The 18,430-nt window shown below is 41.0% G+C and overlaps 1 protein-coding gene across 1 annotated transcript in view; it reads left to right on the top strand.

Annotated features, from left to right (window-relative positions):
- Window positions 1-15,535, top strand: part of SLC49A4 (solute carrier family 49 member 4) — an 88,519-nt gene extending 72,984 nt beyond the window's left edge. Inside the window, exon 9 of the mRNA XM_015082255.3 lies at window positions 3,957-15,535. Coding sequence (XP_014937741.3) covers window positions 3,957-4,072 — 116 coding nt within the window. The 3' untranslated portion in view covers window positions 4,073-15,535. The remainder of the gene's footprint in view (window positions 1-3,956) is intronic.
- The last annotated feature ends 2,895 nt before the right edge of the window (window positions 15,536-18,430 follow it).

Genomic DNA, 18,430 nt, shown 5'->3' on the forward strand with positions numbered 1-18,430 from the left:
GTCACTTTCAAAAAAAAAAGAAAAGAAAAAAAAAGAAGCCAAAAACTGTTACTTGCTCCCTAATATAAGCATATTTATAAAACTGAGTTGCTTTGTATAATGTTTGCCTTGAGAATCTCAGTGAGTTATTTCAGACAGTGTAATGAAGCTTTATTCTAATAACTTCAATTTGACAAAATCAGTCTGAGGGTGCTCTTAGGTTCTTTATATGCTTTGAAATATATTCTCATGTTCTACTTGATAGTTTGTAGCTTGTTCTGAAGTTTGTATTGTTTGCTATTTTGTTGTTGTTCTAGAAGCTTTGCAGCAGGTTTTGGCTAAATGAACTAAATGTTTTTACTTCTGGCCTTTCATTTTTGAAGTAGCTGACCACATGAATCTGAGGCTGCATTGTGGCTCAAAAGATTCAGGAGCCTGGCTGAGGGGGAGGCATTGACTGGTAGTTACCAGAATAGGTTCACTAGGTATGGACTAGTCAGGAGTAATTTTATATGTAGGGAGTAATTATACAACATTATGGTTAGATCCATTGGATACTTAGTGTGGAGTGAAGACAGCAGGGCATTATACCATGAGATCATGATGTCAGCTGGCTCTTCTTGAGGGTGAATAGAGGCAATTTTGTCAAATCATCATAATTCTGGTTAAATCCCCAAAGAAAGTAGAAGGTTGGTTCCGGAGGGTGGTATCTGGGAACAGACAAGTACTCAAAGGTGATAGAAAACAAAAGCATAACATCATTAAAGGGAAAGATGAGATGAAGAGTATAAGAGTGCTTCTAGAAGAAAAAAGTAAGAGGATGAGCGAAATCCTAATTAGATAATCCCAGAAGAACATCACCATTTGGTGCAGAGCCCACTTCACTGAGTAAAACATAGCATAGCACCTGTCTAAACTGTAAAACTGGCAGACAGTACTCAGGATGCAGTATATATAATAAATGATAGAGAACCAGCAAAAATAGAGAGAGAAGCAAACTGTGTAGAATGCATTCATACTTTCTCTAGTGAAAGACCGAAAGAGGGAATATTAGAAAGCTTTGTGCCTTTTAAAAAGGTGTCAAGTTCGGGGCGCCTGGGTGGCGCAGTCGGTTAAGCGTCCGACTTCAGCCAGGTCACGATCTCGCGGTCCGTGGGTTCGGGCCCCGCGTCATGCTCTGGGCTGATGGCTCAGAGCCTGGAGCCTGTTTCCGATTCTGTGTCTCCCTCTCTCTCTGCCCCTCCCCCGTTCATGCTCTGTCTCTCTCTGTCCCAAAAATAAATAAACATTGAAAAAATAAAAATAAAAATAAAAACTAAAGGTGTCAAGTTTAAGAACGTTTCAATGAATCAGGATTCTCTTGGTTCAATTATGTCATATGACACCAGGCTCAGAAAGGACAGCAGGTGACTTTGCTACTGGAAGGTCATGTTAAACTTTTAAACAAGCCATTTCCTGCTTATTAGAGCACCTAAGCTGTGGTTCATGTGAACGGTTTTCAGTGGGAAAATATATAGATGCATACCTTTTTGCTTTCTGAAATGGCAAATAATTTCAAAGAACACTTGTAGTTGGTTGATCCAAGTGAACTTAACTAAAAGGTGGACTTAACTTTTCAGAGGAAGGCACAGTAGTAAAAACCAACTATAAACCATAACACTAAACAGCAGTTATGAGGCATTTTTATAGATTTCATCTGAACCCAGGGAGAAGGAATAATTTACAACTCTGATGAAATAAAAGGTCTGCTTTCGCAATATTCGATAAATTTCTAGGTTTGAGGAAAGCAAGGACAAGTTGGTTGTTGCTACATGTGTGTTACTCTAGCTCCCCATAAAATACAGTCTCTTGGGGCGCCTGGGTGGCGCAGTCGGTTAAGCGTCCGACTTCAGCCAGGTCACGATCTCGCGGTCCGTGAGTTTGAGCCCCGCGTCAGGCTCTGGGCTGATGGCTCAGAGCCTGGAGCCTGTTTCTAATTCTGTGTCTCCCTCTCTCTCTCTGCCCCTCCCCCGTTCATGCTCTGTCTCTCTCTGTCCCAAAAATAAATAAATGTTGAAAAAAAAATTTTAAAAAAAATACAGTCTTAAGATTTAGAAAATGTCATTGTTGTAGACTACTTTGTCAAGTACCATACTTTTTTTTTTTAGCAGTTGCTTAAAAGTCAGAATGTTCACTTTAAAAAAAATTTTTTTTTAATGTTTATTTTTGAGAGACAGAGACAGACAGCATGAGCGGGAGAGGGGCAGAGAGAGAGAGAGGGAGACCCAGAATATGAAGCAGACTCCAGGCTCTGAGCTCAAACTCACAAGCCGTAAGGTCATGACCTGAGCAGAAGTCGGAACCGACTGAGCCACCCAGGCGTCCCTAGAATGTTCACTTTTAATATAAATAGTATGCTGTTCTATTTTACTGCTTTTTCTCTTATTTTTTTTAACTGCTTCTTTTTGCCTGTTAAAATTATCATCAGAAATCCAGAAGCTACATGGTTAATATAAAAGCTGAAAATGCTGGTGTGTCATTTCAGGGGATATTGGAATAAAGACAAGATTCCAGGGGTCACAGCCTTCCTGGGTGTTTAGATTATACTCAATCCAAGTAAAGCACAGAAACAGCTTTGCATAGAAATACCATTGAAATATATGTCTTTGTTGTATGCTATAGAATAGCATGTCTGACTTTTAAAATGTAAAAATTGAGAGGTGGGGAGCCTGCTTTTGTAAGCATATTACAGAAAAAAAAAGTATTTCAGCACCTTTTCTTACCACTTGGTTTTCTGATTTCCATTCCTGAGCATAAATTGCTCTTTTAGCCATATGAATTATGGATTGATTGAAAGCAGCAGTGTAGAAATCTTTAGGATGATTTTTGAAGATTAAGGCAGTATTAGTATTCTGTAGAAGTACAAAAGGAAAATATAAACCTATAGCAGTGCCCAAAGGAAAAAAATGTACCAGGGAGCTTTTTCCCTTCATTTGTTGTTATTGTTGTTGTTGCTGTTGTTTTCATTGAAATTGCTAAATACATATTAAACTAGGGAAGTTATCTCCACCACCACCAACCCAACCTCTTCATGCCAGGGAGCCGCTCACTTGTGCTCCCAGAGCCTCAGGATTGCCTGCCAAGGAGGGTTGGGTAGAAGGAAGCCAAATGGATGCACAGCTCAAGGGCCACGGGAGCTGGAGGAGGCAGCCACGGGCAGCCACAGCGAGTTGGTGTGTCTTGTTAGCACAAGGCTGGGACTGGCCTGTAGGCAAGCCCTGAATTCACGAGCGAGCATTTTTGAAGAAGGATGTTCTTGATACCATTAAAGCAAGGAATGGCAGAATCACCTGTTTAGAGGATTACTGTAGGTTTTCAGATAATGGGCATCATTTATGCTGGTAGGGGGGAGAAAAGAACAGAAAGAAACAAACCAAAATATTCACAGTAGTTTTTCTGAGGGTAGAATTAGGATTAATTTGTTAGATTTTACTTTATTTTTTTCATACATTTTCTAACCTGTTTTACAATCATTACTACTTGCTAAGAACTAGATTTTTCTGTCCAAGGAAATCTAAAAAAAGTTATCTCAAAATTCACGTCATTTTCTTATCTTTAACCCATCAGATATTTCTAAACAGAGATGAGAGTGATAGTGATAGCATTAAAAAATAGCAAACGAACATTTAAAGGTGATTGATTATTTTTTCTTTGAAGAAATGGATTTTTTTTTTTTTGCCACCAAGGTCAAGGTGAGTTAAACTGATGAAAAGTTATTAATAATATTGATTTAAAATGTTCCACATGAAAGCGGTATAATACATCATATGTATCACCCAGACTCCAGATCGCTGTTTATTGAACACCGGTTTCCAGGCCTTCCATGATGCATTTAGTGTAACTGCTTTGGAATAATGCACAGCGATTGCTCCCGGCATACAGGTGCCGTTCTGCTGGTGATGTGTGAATGCTTACCACTGTGTGTTTTTGTCTTACAGAGTTGTCTTGGTTCAACTGGTGCCTTCCCGGGTCGTGTTTGCTCAGTCTCCTCCTCATTCTGTGCTTCAGGGAATCCTATGACAGACTCTATCTTGATGTGGTTGTCTCAGTTTAATAGCACAGACTTGAAGGAGTTTGAAAAGGAACTGCAAATCATATGGCATACTGCACATTTGCTTGGAGTTGCACACCTAACAGGAAAAAAAAAGGAGAAGAGAGAAGCTTCACTCAGAGGTTTTGTCAGGTTACAGATGATCATATTCATTTCATGACTACTAGGTAACAATAATGTGGGACTTGAGTGATAATAGGGGGCTTAAAGACTCTAAATGGCATACCCGTGCCTGGTTCTGGGGTTAGAAGTGTGGATATCTTACACATAAAGCACTACCTAAATAATGCCCTCTATGTTCTGTGCCAGTGCTAAACTACTGATTGATTAATTGTAATTATGGGAAGAAATAAAGGGTATCTATCACATACCTTACCGAAGTCACATATCAGAATAGGAAGAAATGCCACTAACTTCTAAAGAAGTTTAAACCCTATGTCAGATTTTAATTATAAAATAGCCAACAGGTATATCAATGATAAAATTTAGCCACGTGTACACTACGTTTTTTCTAATAAAGCCATTTCTTATATGACTCCTTATTTTTAATTAGGTCAGAAACCTTTGGCCATCTTTATTATGGTGAGCAAGTGCTTCCCAGTGACTTCAGAGCACATATTTGTGTCTCGATCTCAACTTATCCTTGTTTCTGTGAAATACAGTTTCATCTACTAGGCTCTTAAATAATTATATTAAAGGTGACTAAATGTTTAATATAGTCGCATTAAGTATTGTATGAAAATGTAATTCCGTTCTGATTTAGCACTTTGTTAAAAGTGAAATGACAAATCACATAGAACATTCTGTGTCTTCAGCCTATATATATGCATATGTACATGGTGGCGTGGGATGTAAAGTCCAGCACCAGCTATTATTTCCTAGGGTTGCATTTTACTAAATGGTCCTTGTTTGAAAATAACAATTTATAACCTTGAAATCTTCAAATCTGTTGAGTTATATCTGAATTACATTCTTGTGTTTCAATTCAGGTTGTTTCAATTCAGTTCTATATGGAGTCAGTACATTTGAGAGGACGATATTTTGCCAGTACCTGTTTTCTTTGTATGGAGGATAGCTTTTAAAAAAATGACAGTTACTCATTGGACAGCTCTCAGACATATATTTCACTGTGACATAAAATATGCTCCGGTGGGATTATGCTGTTACCACTGTTCACATTTACATAATTCCCCTTACCCAAGGAAACCAAACGTTTTCTCAAAAAGACAAAAACAGTACTTTCTTTGCCTTCATTATTCTCAGCTTCCTTCCACCCCCTCTTTTTCTCTTCAGTTGAAATTTACGTCTTCCTTGTCAGCCAAATTTGTATTTTATTTGTCTTTTTCTGGACAGAGCACAAGCCAGCTCCTTCCATTAGCCATGGGGACAAAATGCAGTTAGAGCTAGTCAGCCCTCAGTTCTGCTCCTCTCTACACATGTGCACACACCGTCACACACAGTCCCAAATGCCCCTCCTCTCCCCTCTTGGTAATTTGAAGGCTGTGTGTTAACTCACCTCAATCTCAGAGGAGGACCTAAGCTTTCTTCTAAGATCCTAAATTGTGCTCCTTGCAAAGTAAGAAAACCCTCCCCTTCAGCATCTGTCTTCAGTCACCTTTAAATCAACCCCTTTATAACCATCCTGCTAACTTAGCATCGAGAATGGAAGGAACTAAGGAACTTGCTAAAGAGAAGAAAACCTGTGAAGGCTGGGCTTACTTCCAATTAACCCTGTCATTCTTAAATAAAAAGAAAGCAGATTTCTTGAAGATGATTGAAAGCCAGCCACTAGAGATAGGAGTGGTCCGTGAGCCAGTGCTAAAATAACCACCACCCCTTCCTGTATAGACAGAAGACAGAAAGGAGAGGGAAGAACTATGAAGTATTTGGTTGTAGTCAGAACCACTGACTACAACCGCTGTTTGAGGACTGCTCTATGAAATTTTGCTATAATTAAGACGTGATACAAAATATTTTAATTATAGCTAACTGTACTTCTAATACAAAGTAAAGAAAAATATTAAAAATATTACCTAAATGACTATTTAGTTGAAAGACATCCCAAGTGAGTAGTGATCAAAAATTCCTACGTTGTACCAGACACCAGCCATTGTCTTAGCATACGTGAGGTGAAATGGTCCTTCCAGCTCATTCATATCTGGCAGATGCTTGTTCTGATCACAAACTGCCATGTTTTAAGTGATCAAAATTTCATATACCAAACCTGATATAACCAAAGGGCTTTGGAGGGTGGGGGAAGAAGATTACACAGTATTTCCTGAATGTTTCAAGTCATATTTTTTTTTCACTTTGTGTGATTATTTCTAGCATGCATAAAAATAGACCAGCTGTTGTCTCTGTACTTTCTAAACAAATACTGCAGATTTGTAATGATATTTTATAATGAAAGAAGTCTTAACACTCCACTAAGCCAAGCCCTCATTTTAGAATTTATAGAAACCATCCCAGAAAGGTTAAGGGTCTTGCCGAAGGTCACAATTCTAGATAGTGACAAAAGTAGAATCAACTAAAACCCACACTGTCTGACTCCCAAAGCAATGTTTTTCCCTACCTCACAAAACATCAGCTTAATTTGGACTTTTTGGGGGTGTTCATGAGCACCCCTCCATGTTCATACACAGTGGGGCTTAAGAGCAAATCATCATTATGGAGTGTGGAAAGTACAGGGGTCCAATTGAGGTGACTGTTTTTTAAGTAAGATCATTCTGTTTTCTTCACCCTGTTGGTGCTCTAAGTCTTAGCTTGCAGGAACATAATATAAAAAGATTCTGATGAATAATTCAATCCTCATAAACCAAGTCAACAGCATTAATTGGTAAGGACATGTTATAGTGTAAGTTCCCTGTGGCTTATCAATGAATACTTCACAGTTTATGGGAAGAAACATTTTTTAATATGGTCCATGGTGGAGGCATAGGAGCAAGATAATTACACACACAAATGCATTTCACTGGAGGATGGAGCTAATAAAATAACAAGAGGGAATCGAGTACAAGTATAATTTTGTATATTTAAGCATATATGGCTTAAGGGCCAAGCTTTATCATAGATCATATATTTATGCTTAATTATTGAGAATGTTTACAGCTTGTTTTTATGAAGCCCTTCTAATGAGGGATTCAAGCTAAGAGATTTTAAATCGAAGAGATTAAATTCCCATCTACTTTAAATTAGGTTTTTTTACTATTATTTTTACTAAAATCTAGGCATTCGTCTTGCTGCTTGCATAAGTAGAAGCTCATTTCAAACTCAAGATCAAATACAAATGCACAGTAAATTTACTTTAAATTAATGTTAAAAATCACATTAATTCCACACTTGTGCCTGAGATAATAAGTACAGGAATTACTATGATTATACCATCTTATGTAATAAGTGCAAAAGCTGTGATAAGAAGAAAGTGCCATATTAAAAAAGAAACATACAAAAAACTATGAGGGTATTTGACTAGGCGTGTTTTGTAGTTAGCGGAACAATAGAAATCCACTTTAATTTGGATTTATACAGAAAGGGACAAATTAAAGTTTATTTCCATACTATGAAACAGTTCGTCAGTCTGTTAGGAAAATATAAGCAATGCTCCAGAGGCAGGTGGTGTTGGACCACCCTAGAAGAACAAAAGCTGACCGGGAGATTTTGGGGTGTTCTTTTAACAGCATCCATTGGGTACTTTGTGCTCAATGGAGGTAGTTGTGTGCTCAGTAAGCAGACACCTTCGCTACCCTAAGCAGGCATGTCCTTTCAGGTGTCTGAGACTCTCCTAGGTGTCTGCTTCCTCAAACTGACTTCCTGGCACAGGCTTCCCCCTGAACTCCACCCTAAGCTCTGAGGCAAAAGCGTGGTCTCATTCTTGAATACTTCTAAGGCCACGCAGCTGGGCTTCCCTTTCCTGAGCAGGACGCTAGCATGACTAAATCCAGAAAGATTTAACAGTTCTCCCACAGCAAGTCTGATAAGTTAGAATATTCCCTGAAATGGGAATGACAAAGGTCTCTAACAAGCTTTTCTGGTCATTATTTGCTGCATTTTAGAATATGGGCTGATTAAACTGCCTTCTGTAGTCTTTCTGTTGTGCCTTGGAACCTGGAAGACCTCTATTATAATAGCTTTCCATCTCAACCCACACTCAGAAAGTGAGAGCAAAAGGTTACCCCACCCTAGCTGTTCTTTCATTCAACAAGGGAGAATTACCTTAAAAAAAAACAAAACTAAAACTAAACAAACAAACAAAAAAAGCAAATACAAAAGGAAAGCGTGGAATTCATTTTAGCTTGATAAAATGAGAGAAACACAACAAACCATTTTAGCTCTAACCCCACATCACAGTGCTCTCAGGGTTCCCTCCTGGCTCTTCTAGTCTGCAAGGGAGGCTTCAACAGTCATGACCAGAATGTCAAGAATGACTTGGAGACACTTTTAATTTACCTAAATGGTAAAAAGTGAAATGTCTGCTTAGTACAACTTAATTTAGACTTTTTCTAATTCAGATTGATTTTCTTCTCATTAACCCAAGATGAATCATGGAATCAAGGAGATGATCTAATCCAACTGCCTCATTTTACAGATTAACAGAGAACCTTTCAGGTTCAATGCCACAGGCAAGTTTTAGCAGGTAAACTGAGTCCTAGACCAGCATTCTTTCCATAAGGGATCAATGTGGTAACCAGAAACAAATTTTTTAAGTAAAATTTCTTCCATTTCTTTTAATTTTTTGAAAATTAAACACGAAGTGCATGAATGCTTATCCATTATAAAATACCCAGTACAGAAATACAGAGCGAAGTCTACCTCCGTACAAACGTGCTGATTCCATTCCCCTTTTCCAAAGTATTCCTTATGAATCCTTTCAGAAATTTTTCTATGCATTTGCATACATATGTATAGATACTTAGAGGGAACTTAAAATCAAGTCGTTTAGGGAACTGTTTCTTAGACCATGTTGGCTTTAACTTTCTTGGGCAGAAGCAGGAGTTTCTGAGATCCTTATTTCTCTCCCAGATGAGTCTCTATCAAATGTAGGAGTGGTTAGTAGAGACATTTCACAGACCGGTTTGTGTACCATCAAGCTCTATCACATCCTGAAGCGTAAAGATGAATTCCAACATGCAATACTCTGTTTTTTCTTATTGGAAATAGAGTTTCTGTTTTTATGTCACCAACTAAGGCCCATGTACTGTGAGAGAAGAGAGTGAATGACCCACACCAAAACCCAAATAGATTTTCTTGACAGAGCTTCCTCGTCTCAGCAGAGGCACAAATACTGTAGAAGGTGGAGTCAAGAGAATAAACTATGTGATTCCATTTTTTTAAACAATGGCTAGTGAAGATTCTGTTAATCCTTACTATTTTCCTGGCCACCTTCCTTAGCTATCCTATCTTTCAAGCTAGCTACCCATAAAACTGATTAATTGTAGTAAGACAAGAGCATAGGTTGGCTTGGTCACCTCCTCTTCTTTTCCTGCCCGTCTTCCCATCCAGCTTTCCCCTTTCTGGTTGTATCTTCTTACGTATTCCTGACTCTGCTTGAAAGCAAGCTGTGTGAAACCCAGATATTCTGAGTTGCCAGCTTTAGAGAGGAGAGCTGGCCAGTTTCTTCATGTACTAGACTGGAGAGACCCAGGAGCCCCCGTATCCCAGGCCTGGCGTCTTCAGCTATTTGACCTGGAGCAAGTCACTTCATTTCTTATTTACCACATCTCTGAAGTGAAGGAGTGAACAAGGATGTTCCCTAAGGTCTCTTCCAGTTCAAAAAACTCAGGTCCATTCTTACTTAAGTAGTAGGAAATGATTAAGCACTTGCAGTCTCTAAAACTGCAGAGCTTTCCAGCACCTTCATGTTTTCCTGTGTGCAGTGGCCCTCCTACTGTGAACACATGGACGATTCCACTGCACATTTGACAAGAAGAAATGGCTTTTTCATTGTCTGTGGTAGGAGACAAGCTACAGGTACTGTTTATTTCCCCAAAGGACTTCGTATATGAAATGCAGGGTGTATTAAATTTATCAAACCCAATAAGAGAAAATCTGCCATTTGATGTTGAGATAGCATTCTGGGAGCCAGGTCAGAGTACTGCATTTGTTCCCTGGAGTCAGGCCAAACCAGGAAACCCATCCCTTGGCTTGCTGTGATTCATCGTGAGTCAGTAATGGGTTTACACCTGTAGAAATCAAACTGTCAGATCAGATGCGAAAGCCCATCCTCAAACTTGTATTTTGAGAGTCATGGCCCCAAAAGAATTGCAAGTTGCTTTCCATGTCATCTCAACGTGGCCACATTCTGTCAGTAGAGCGCTGTGCGGATATTTTACTGAATGAGAGCAGGGGCGTAGCATGCCAACGTCTGACCTGTGTGCAGGTGTTAGTAAATAAGGCTTCACTGAGATTCTAATGTGAGCACCGCTGTCAGAGAGAGAAATGAACCAAAAAAAGAGATGAGGCTGGGAGTCTGGAGGCCTGGGTCTCAGCCTCTGTCTCCAGGGCAGCTGCTGGGCACCCTTGGGGCCTTGGGCAAATCACCTGTTCTCTGTGAACTTCAGCTTCCACACCTCTACATTAAGAGGGTCAGAGTAGATGTTTCTTTTGGCCGAAAAGTTTTATACACCTGTTGGTCACACACCACAGAAAGTAGAAAACAACATGAGTGCAATACCTATCCATCAGTACTTCCAATTATACATTATCGTTTCAAATAAATGAGGAACTATTATAAGGCAGTGATGTGTTATATGTGTCAGGAAATGAGAGAAGCTCTCGGGCTGTCAACATACCTGTGTATTCCTTCATTCATCCTTTTATTCATTCTGTGTACAGAGTAATTGCATGTGTGAAATGTGTGCCTGTGAAAGAGAATCAGAAAAAAACAAAAGATATTTCTATCCTTCAGGACCTTTTAGATATGTTTTTAAAAACAAAAACAAATGCTCTTCTGAGCTAACAATTAAAAGAAATAATGACAGTTTCCCAAATCCTGAATTATGTCCAGCAGGAACCTAAATATCTTTCTCATATCATCGTTAACCACAACTGATTTCAAGGAAAAGATATTTTGTTCTATTGAAATTTTCATCATAGACAGAGCCTATATCCGTGTGGGAGCATAGAATCAATTCTGGCATGAGGACTCCCAAACCATTACTCCCATCATTACAGGACTGGGGGGTTACTAGTCCTTCAGGAAGTTGGGAAGGTTGTTGGCACCTGCACCTTCCTCCGAAGACAAATCGAACAACTGCGTGCACACTAAGATACACCTGTTCACAAGGCCTTGCGAGTCTCCTTTGAATTTTAACAACAAAGACTAAACACCAAAGAAGGATTTGTAATGAGAGAGCTTGGGATTTCAGCCTGTCAGCTAGATAAAGGGCTATTCTGGGGACTAGAGACTTTGTGGGAGCCCTTCAGGTCTCTCCACCTGCGAGTGAACCCAAGCACACTTGATGCATCGCTAGCAAAGTCCTGGTCCCCAAAGACTTCGCAGAAATCCAAAGATGCTAAAAAGGTCAGGGTTTAGTTCTGTAGATGATTTTATTTATTGCAAATGTCCCCAGTGTCAAATGTATCTCTTTCTCCACCAGGAATATATCATTTTGGAGGCTTGTGAAAATTAAACTTCAGGAAAATTCTGCTTCCCTCCCACTAAACTGCATCCACGTGTCCCAAACAAAATTGCTTTCTTGACCTACACACACAGCTACCTATTTCTGTTTAGGTCTGTGACTCAGAGAAAGTGACCAGAAGAAGTCATGAGAGGTGATGGCTCCCATTTCACCTGCCATAGGCAGGACAGGGTCAGCCCAGTGGAATTCAGCTAAAATCGAAGGGGTGTGTTGGGGTGGTCTCTTTCTTCTTAGTTCTTTCCTGAACTCACTCATTCACATTGTATTGCTCTTCCCAGTGAGTAAGTTATTGCTGAGAAATCGTTTTAGTAAGTGACGTAGATGTCTCCGATGGGGTGGTCCCTCTCCTCCATAATCCTCCTGCCCTTTCAGCCCATGCCCTAGAATCCTTGCTCCATGTCCCAAGGAAATGCATTACTCTTTTTCTTTTCAGGGAAAAAACATCGATTGATGTCTTAGCCCTGCCACCTCACCCTCTTTTATCTAAGAATAGAGAAGCCTTTCCATATTTGTTGTCTTTTTCACTGAAGCTTAGTATAGACCCCCAGGCAGGACAACTCCATGCTACCTTCTGTCGCCTGTAATTGTCCTTCCCCCGAACTGGGGGAAAGGTTATTCTAATGAACCAGCTGCTGAGTCTTTTCCTATTTGGTCTTTTATCAATATTGCTCTACCAGTAAATTCTTTGTTAGGTAGGTCCTGGAATTTATTTCATGGTTTTTTTTTTTTTAACTTTAATTTTTTTCCTACAAAATTGCTTCTTTTATCTTAGAGCCGACTATGATCTTTCTCTTCTGCATACTTTATAATACAATTTGAACATAATGGAACATTCTAAAATAGTCAGGCAGGGATTTCATCATAGCCAATATTAAATGCCAGGAGAGGCAGGTCATATTAAAAGAGAAAAAAGAAAAAAGATCTAGGATGGAGGAGGCTGGGTCTCATCATTCAACCGGTATATTTTGGGCTCCTGCTGCATGCTGAGCCCTGGGCTAGGCACTGAGGATGCAGAAACAAGTAAGATATTGTGCTGGGCCTCACATTCATTTTCTGATGAGTCCATTCCTAAAAACTGTGTAATTCAAAGCTAGCAAGCAACCCCCCCCCTCCCCCCCCCGCAAAAGGCTGCTGGAAGGTTTGTAGCTTTTTTTTTTTTTTTTTTTTTTACTTTATTTATTTTGAGGCTGTGAGAGCACGAGCAGAGGAAGGACAGAGAGAGAGGGAGAGAGAAAGAATCCCAAGCAGGCTCCATGTGGAGTGCAGAGCCCGATGCAGGGCTTGAATTCATGATCAGTGAGATCATAACCTGAGCCGAACACAAGACTGAGCCACACAGGCGCCCCCTGTGGCTTATTTCTACAATTATCTGTGGGATCTTTCTATTTGGAAGACATGTTCTAAATCCTGTTTTCTTGGGCCATTAAAAATCCAGGCATATCCATAATCAATGTATGGCTATGTAACCTTCTTAGTATAAAATACTCTGGGACAGCTTTTGAAGGGAAAGGCAGAGAAATCTGTTTTGATGACTTGAAAAGGGGGTAAAGGTTTTAGGGAACGCTTCCAAAGATTTCTGATCTGTTAGTGCTCATTCAGACATGGGATTGGGCAAAGGGATGAGCCTTCTAGCAAGGAGGAGACAAGGCCATGTAAGGAGGCCCAGGAGACCTCTGTGGAAGAGTTAGTGAGACATAAGCCAGGCCTATAGGAATTTGTTAACATATCTGCTGAGCAAAAGTGGAGAAGGAGGTTTAGAGGCAGAGCTGTAGTAGAAGTAGATTCTGGAAAATAGTCCTGAATCTGGCTGCTTCTCACTGAGTCATCTGGCCCAGCCTCCTGCCTCCAAGTACATCCTGCCTGCGGCATGTCTGGCCAACTGCTTTCTCAGCTCAAGAGGGATTGGGGATCCTACAACCTCCCTGTCATCTGTTCCGGAGCCACTCCCCATTTGCACTGAGAAGTTCTTGCTTTCAAAGGATGGAGGCCAGAGAGGGGTGGTCAAGAAATAGAGTGGCAGAGGGGAGACAGAACACATCAAGGCAGAGGACCCCAAGTGAGGAGGAATTGCAGCAGTGGGCCAAGAGCCCCCACATTTCCCACTTCACGCACGCAAGCCTGGGGGAGCGCTAGAAGGTGGAACCAGCCATCTGGGAGCCCCGCCCTCACAGATGCCCTGTCTGGCATAGAGGGGTTTCCTGTTCTGCTCTGAGAAAGCAGTGGGAATGTAGACATGCACTGCCTCCCAAGAGGAACTGTGTTTTACTCCAAAATCTGTAACTTTAACAGTCTCCCCTCCCTTCCAAACTCCAAGGAATATTCTGTAATTGAAGGCATGCTTTCAATACCCTATTGTGTTTCATGCGCTCTGCCAGAGTAGTTACTTCTCATGCCAATTCTTAGATGCACAGAAATCTTGAGTAGTCCAAGTGAACTCAGATCCAAGTCAAGTTCCCATCTCTTACTCCATTCAGACTTTTCCATCCACCCCCGCCCTCTCAGTCACACTCCTGGAAGCAAGTGAGAAAGCCTGTCCAACCAGAATCACTATCCCAAAGCCCAAGCACTTTGTTGTTCTGTTCTTAAGCCACTGGGTATCTGGTCTAATTTTACACTGTTCATAGTTCTGTGGCGTACATGGTTCTGCACTGCCAGACAGGGCAGGAAGGCCAGCAGAGGCCGCAGGTGGTAGGTAGGATGACTGCAGAAGCAGAACAGGCAGGGCCTCACATAAGAGGCTGCAACAGTCCCATGGCCACCACCATCCACACCAGGGGCCTAGCATGCCAGTCAGGCTCCTCCACTCCCATTCCCCGGACTTCCTGTAGGTGACCCTGCCATCAGCCTTGAGCCTGCCTCTGGGCCTCCAGTCTCATTCCTGTTCATGCCTCCGGCCCTCTCCTGTTCATCCCAGGCTGCAGTGAAGCCCCTGATTCCTTTCATTCAGTCTATGGAGAAACAAAGTACTTTCCTGCCGGGATGGTTTTTGGCTGACACTGCTGCAGTTAAACACAAGAAGTTCTGGTTGCCAGAGTGAAATAGTGTCCAGCAGGCTGCAGCAGACTCTCTGCTTCTGGGGCTCTAAGAGGATGGGACAGGGCTGTGCCAGAGGACTGAGGATGGACCAGATGATCTCTTGAGGTTCCTCCCAGCTCCAAGACCTGATTCTTAGCATGACAACACTAAGATCTAGGCAACACGAAGATACAGACTCTTTGACAGCAGGTGCCCCGCCTCCCGTGATACCCCATGTGTCCGGGCAAACTGTCTTTTCCCAGCACAAGACATGGTATAAATAGGAACAGGTGCAGGGGGGCAGGGGGAGCTTAAAATCTGCCCACGCTGAGACTCGATGCTGGGAATGTCGTGTGCATATCTACTGGCCCGGCTCTGTGACACTGTGGGTCCGTGCAACTGTCAAAACATGAGTGCGTGTGATAAATTCCCCTCTGACGCTCGTCACAATTTAGGAAGTGTTCAGTGCGTTTTTAAACAATTCTTACCATGTAAAGATTGTATTACATTTTAATAAAAAAATTTTTTTGCATTTTACTTTTTTAATATTTGGGGTTTTATAGACTTTTATTTTATGGCCAAGTATACTTTTGTAAGCAAATGTTGAAGTCTTGAGTATTTTTATTCTTTTAAAACTATAGTTAATGTCAACTGTAAACACTGACAAATTGTATTCATATGCAATTTTCCCTCCTTTTCATCGGGTCTTTTTAAGAAACTATGTTTTGGCAAAGCATTTTATTTAAAACTCTACTTCATTTTACACATTGTGAATACTGAAGATTCTGAAAAATAAAGATGCATTTAAAATCTCTGTGCTGTTACATTGTGGAAATGGTAATGTGCATTGCTTTGCCAAAGTGGTAATTAAATGTTTAATGGTTTAGAACTCCTAGTTGAGAATTGGGTGTTCTAGTCATTACTCACAGTGCGGGAGCTTCCATATAATAAGCCTCCGCTTCTTTGGAGAATACGCATTAGAATGGCGATCTCCTGTTCAGTTAGGAAATATGGTTATGTTGACGTTATAGTTACTGTGCTGTGGTTTTGCAATAAATGTGTATCGAAAGCACTTGTGATAAAGTGGTCCGCATTTTGTTTTTAATCAAACTCCAAATGGCAGTAGAAGTGGAGCCAAAGCTCCCTGAACACTTGGGCAGCAAAATATGGTGGGAAAACAGGAGCTCAGGATCAGGACAGACTGGGCCGAATCCTGCTGCTCCACCACCAGGCCCTGAGACTTGGGAATCTTTTCATCTCATTTGGTGATCCTGCTCTCTCATCCATTGAAAAAGTATAATTTAAATGGAGGGGGATAATTATACTTACCTCCCATGGATTTTGTGATGATGGAATAGAACAATCAACATAAAGCACCTGGCACGTCTTGGTTGCCTGATAAGTGTTATTTGCCTTCTTCCTTTCTTCCCTCTTGTAGTGCTCCCAGAGACTTCATTTTAATTTAATTTTTTAGAATATTCAAGTTAAAATTTATTGACCCTCTGAGTAAGGCAATAGTTATTAAATCCTTACATATTTAATACTGCCTTTAATTTATCATAGTTGTTCATTCCCAAGAAGGTTTATCACAGCTGCATCGAAATAGTATTTGGGAAATTGACAATATTGTTCATATAAGTCCGCTCCAAAAGTATTTGCCTCTGTGGAATTTGAAACAAAAGAACAAGCAGCTGGGCGTCCGGGTGGCTCAGTTGGTTAAGCCTCAGATTCTTGATTTCAGCTCGGGTGAGGATCTCACCTTCATGCTTCTGGCTCACACTGAGGAGCCTGCTTAAGATTCTCTCTCCCTCTCCCTCTGCCCCTTCCTCACTCGTGCCTGCGTGCATGAAGCGTCTCCTTGTTTAGTTTCAAGGCAAGCACATCCACGGTTAAGGGGAGGAGAGCCCAGTCTTGGAAAAATTCAGAATCATAAATGTCCTTTAAGAGAGAACTGTTTCTTTCTGGATTAGTTTCCAAACAGTGCTGTTATCCTCTCGAAGGTTCCAAGGTCTTCATTTTAAAAAGCACAATGCTTTCTTTACGTCTCACTGATGCAGTTTTGGAGTGGGGGTGGGGGGGAGGCCCAGAGCTGCCAGCCAAGAAAGAATTCTTGAGCCTTGACATGTCTTTGGTGCAAAGAAGGTGATTTTTTTTAAAGCACAGGGACAGGACCCGGGGGCGGAAAGAACTGCCCTGGGGTTGTTGAAGAGTGACTGATGATATACCTTGGAGTTGGGGGAGGTACAGGCAAAGGGGAGGTCTCCAAAAGAACTTTTGTATGCTGAAGAGGAGACTCAAAAGATGCCAGCTTGCTATTGATTGTCAAGCTAAGGTAGTTTTTTCCTCTAGTAAGGCATTAACATCAAGATAGTAGGGAGTTCCTGGAGAAATATTACACTATGTATTTGCCTCAAGTATTTGTCAACGGGCTGCAAGCTATAAAGAAATTTAATTGTACCTACCATTTCCTTTTTGCCTTTGTTCACCTCACTATGGAGGGGAGAGATGTTAGGGCCCCAGAAAACTGAATCTATAGGTTTCTGGAGATTAGTCTATTGATAAGATTGCCTTTTTCTTGTAATTTACTAAGATATTTGTAAACTGATGGAGACTCATGTCCTTCATGACTGTGACCTCTATGGGTTAACCATTGGTTTTTTTTTTTTTCCTTTTTTTTGTTCTTGGGCAGCCAGGAGCGTCTGGGGAATGTCACACATACCCCACCTGGGACGTGAGAGAGGTAGGATTAAGGGGGGGCGAGGTGCTGGGGAGGGTTGTGGCAGTTGCAGGGTATCAGCTTGCCTTATGCTCCCTCATCACTTACTGTAAATGATTTTAATACACAACAGATCATAACTGTACTTTTATTTTCTATCCTTAATATTAATTATATCATGAATTAATTATATCATGAACATTTCTCCATGACCATGGAAACCTTTATAATTTAAAGTATCTAATTTTATTGTTGGATATTAAGGCTGTTTCTGGGGAAGATTTATTCTGGGGAATAGATGTCGTATATTTATCCTCGACCTAGTTTCTGATTCTTTTCTTAGAAAAGATACCTAGAAGGAGAATTCCTTGGTTCAGGTATGAAAACCTTTAGCTCCTGACAAATGTCCTGATATTGACTTAATTATTTATCTAGCCTAAATGGAAAAAAGTGTTACTTCTCCATGCTCACTTCTGCCACCTAATGTGTAGGTTTTTTCACACCAAGCGATTCTCCAATTTGCATCAGACACCAACAGTTTAATTGAATTGTGACACTAACCGTCTGGAGTTAGGGTTGACCCCACAGGTTAAGGGCTCAGTCTCAGGGACTGCTCCCCTACCCCCCACTTCAGACATGAAATGCAAGTCAAATTGTCACCTGTGCTTCTGACCAATAAAATGCTATAAATCAGGGGTTCCCATGACCCTGTCCTCAGGTTTGATAATTTGCCAGAAGGACTCACAGAACTCAGGAAAAGGACGAGAGTACCAATTTACTACAACAGGATACAACTCAGGAACAGTCAGATGGAAGAGATGAATAGGGCAGGGTGTGGGGGAAGAAGGGACGAGGAGCTTCCATGCCCTCCCCAGGCATGGCACCACCTCCCAGCACCCCCACCTGATCCTCAACCTGGGAGCTCAGCTGATTAAGTCATTAGCCATTAGTTGGGGCGCCTGTGGGTGGCTCAGTCCATTAAGTGACTGCCTC

The sequence above is a fragment of the Acinonyx jubatus genome, chromosome C2 (genome assembly GCF_027475565.1).
Source record: "Acinonyx jubatus isolate Ajub_Pintada_27869175 chromosome C2, VMU_Ajub_asm_v1.0, whole genome shotgun sequence".
NCBI lineage: Eukaryota > Metazoa > Chordata > Mammalia > Carnivora > Felidae > Acinonyx > Acinonyx jubatus.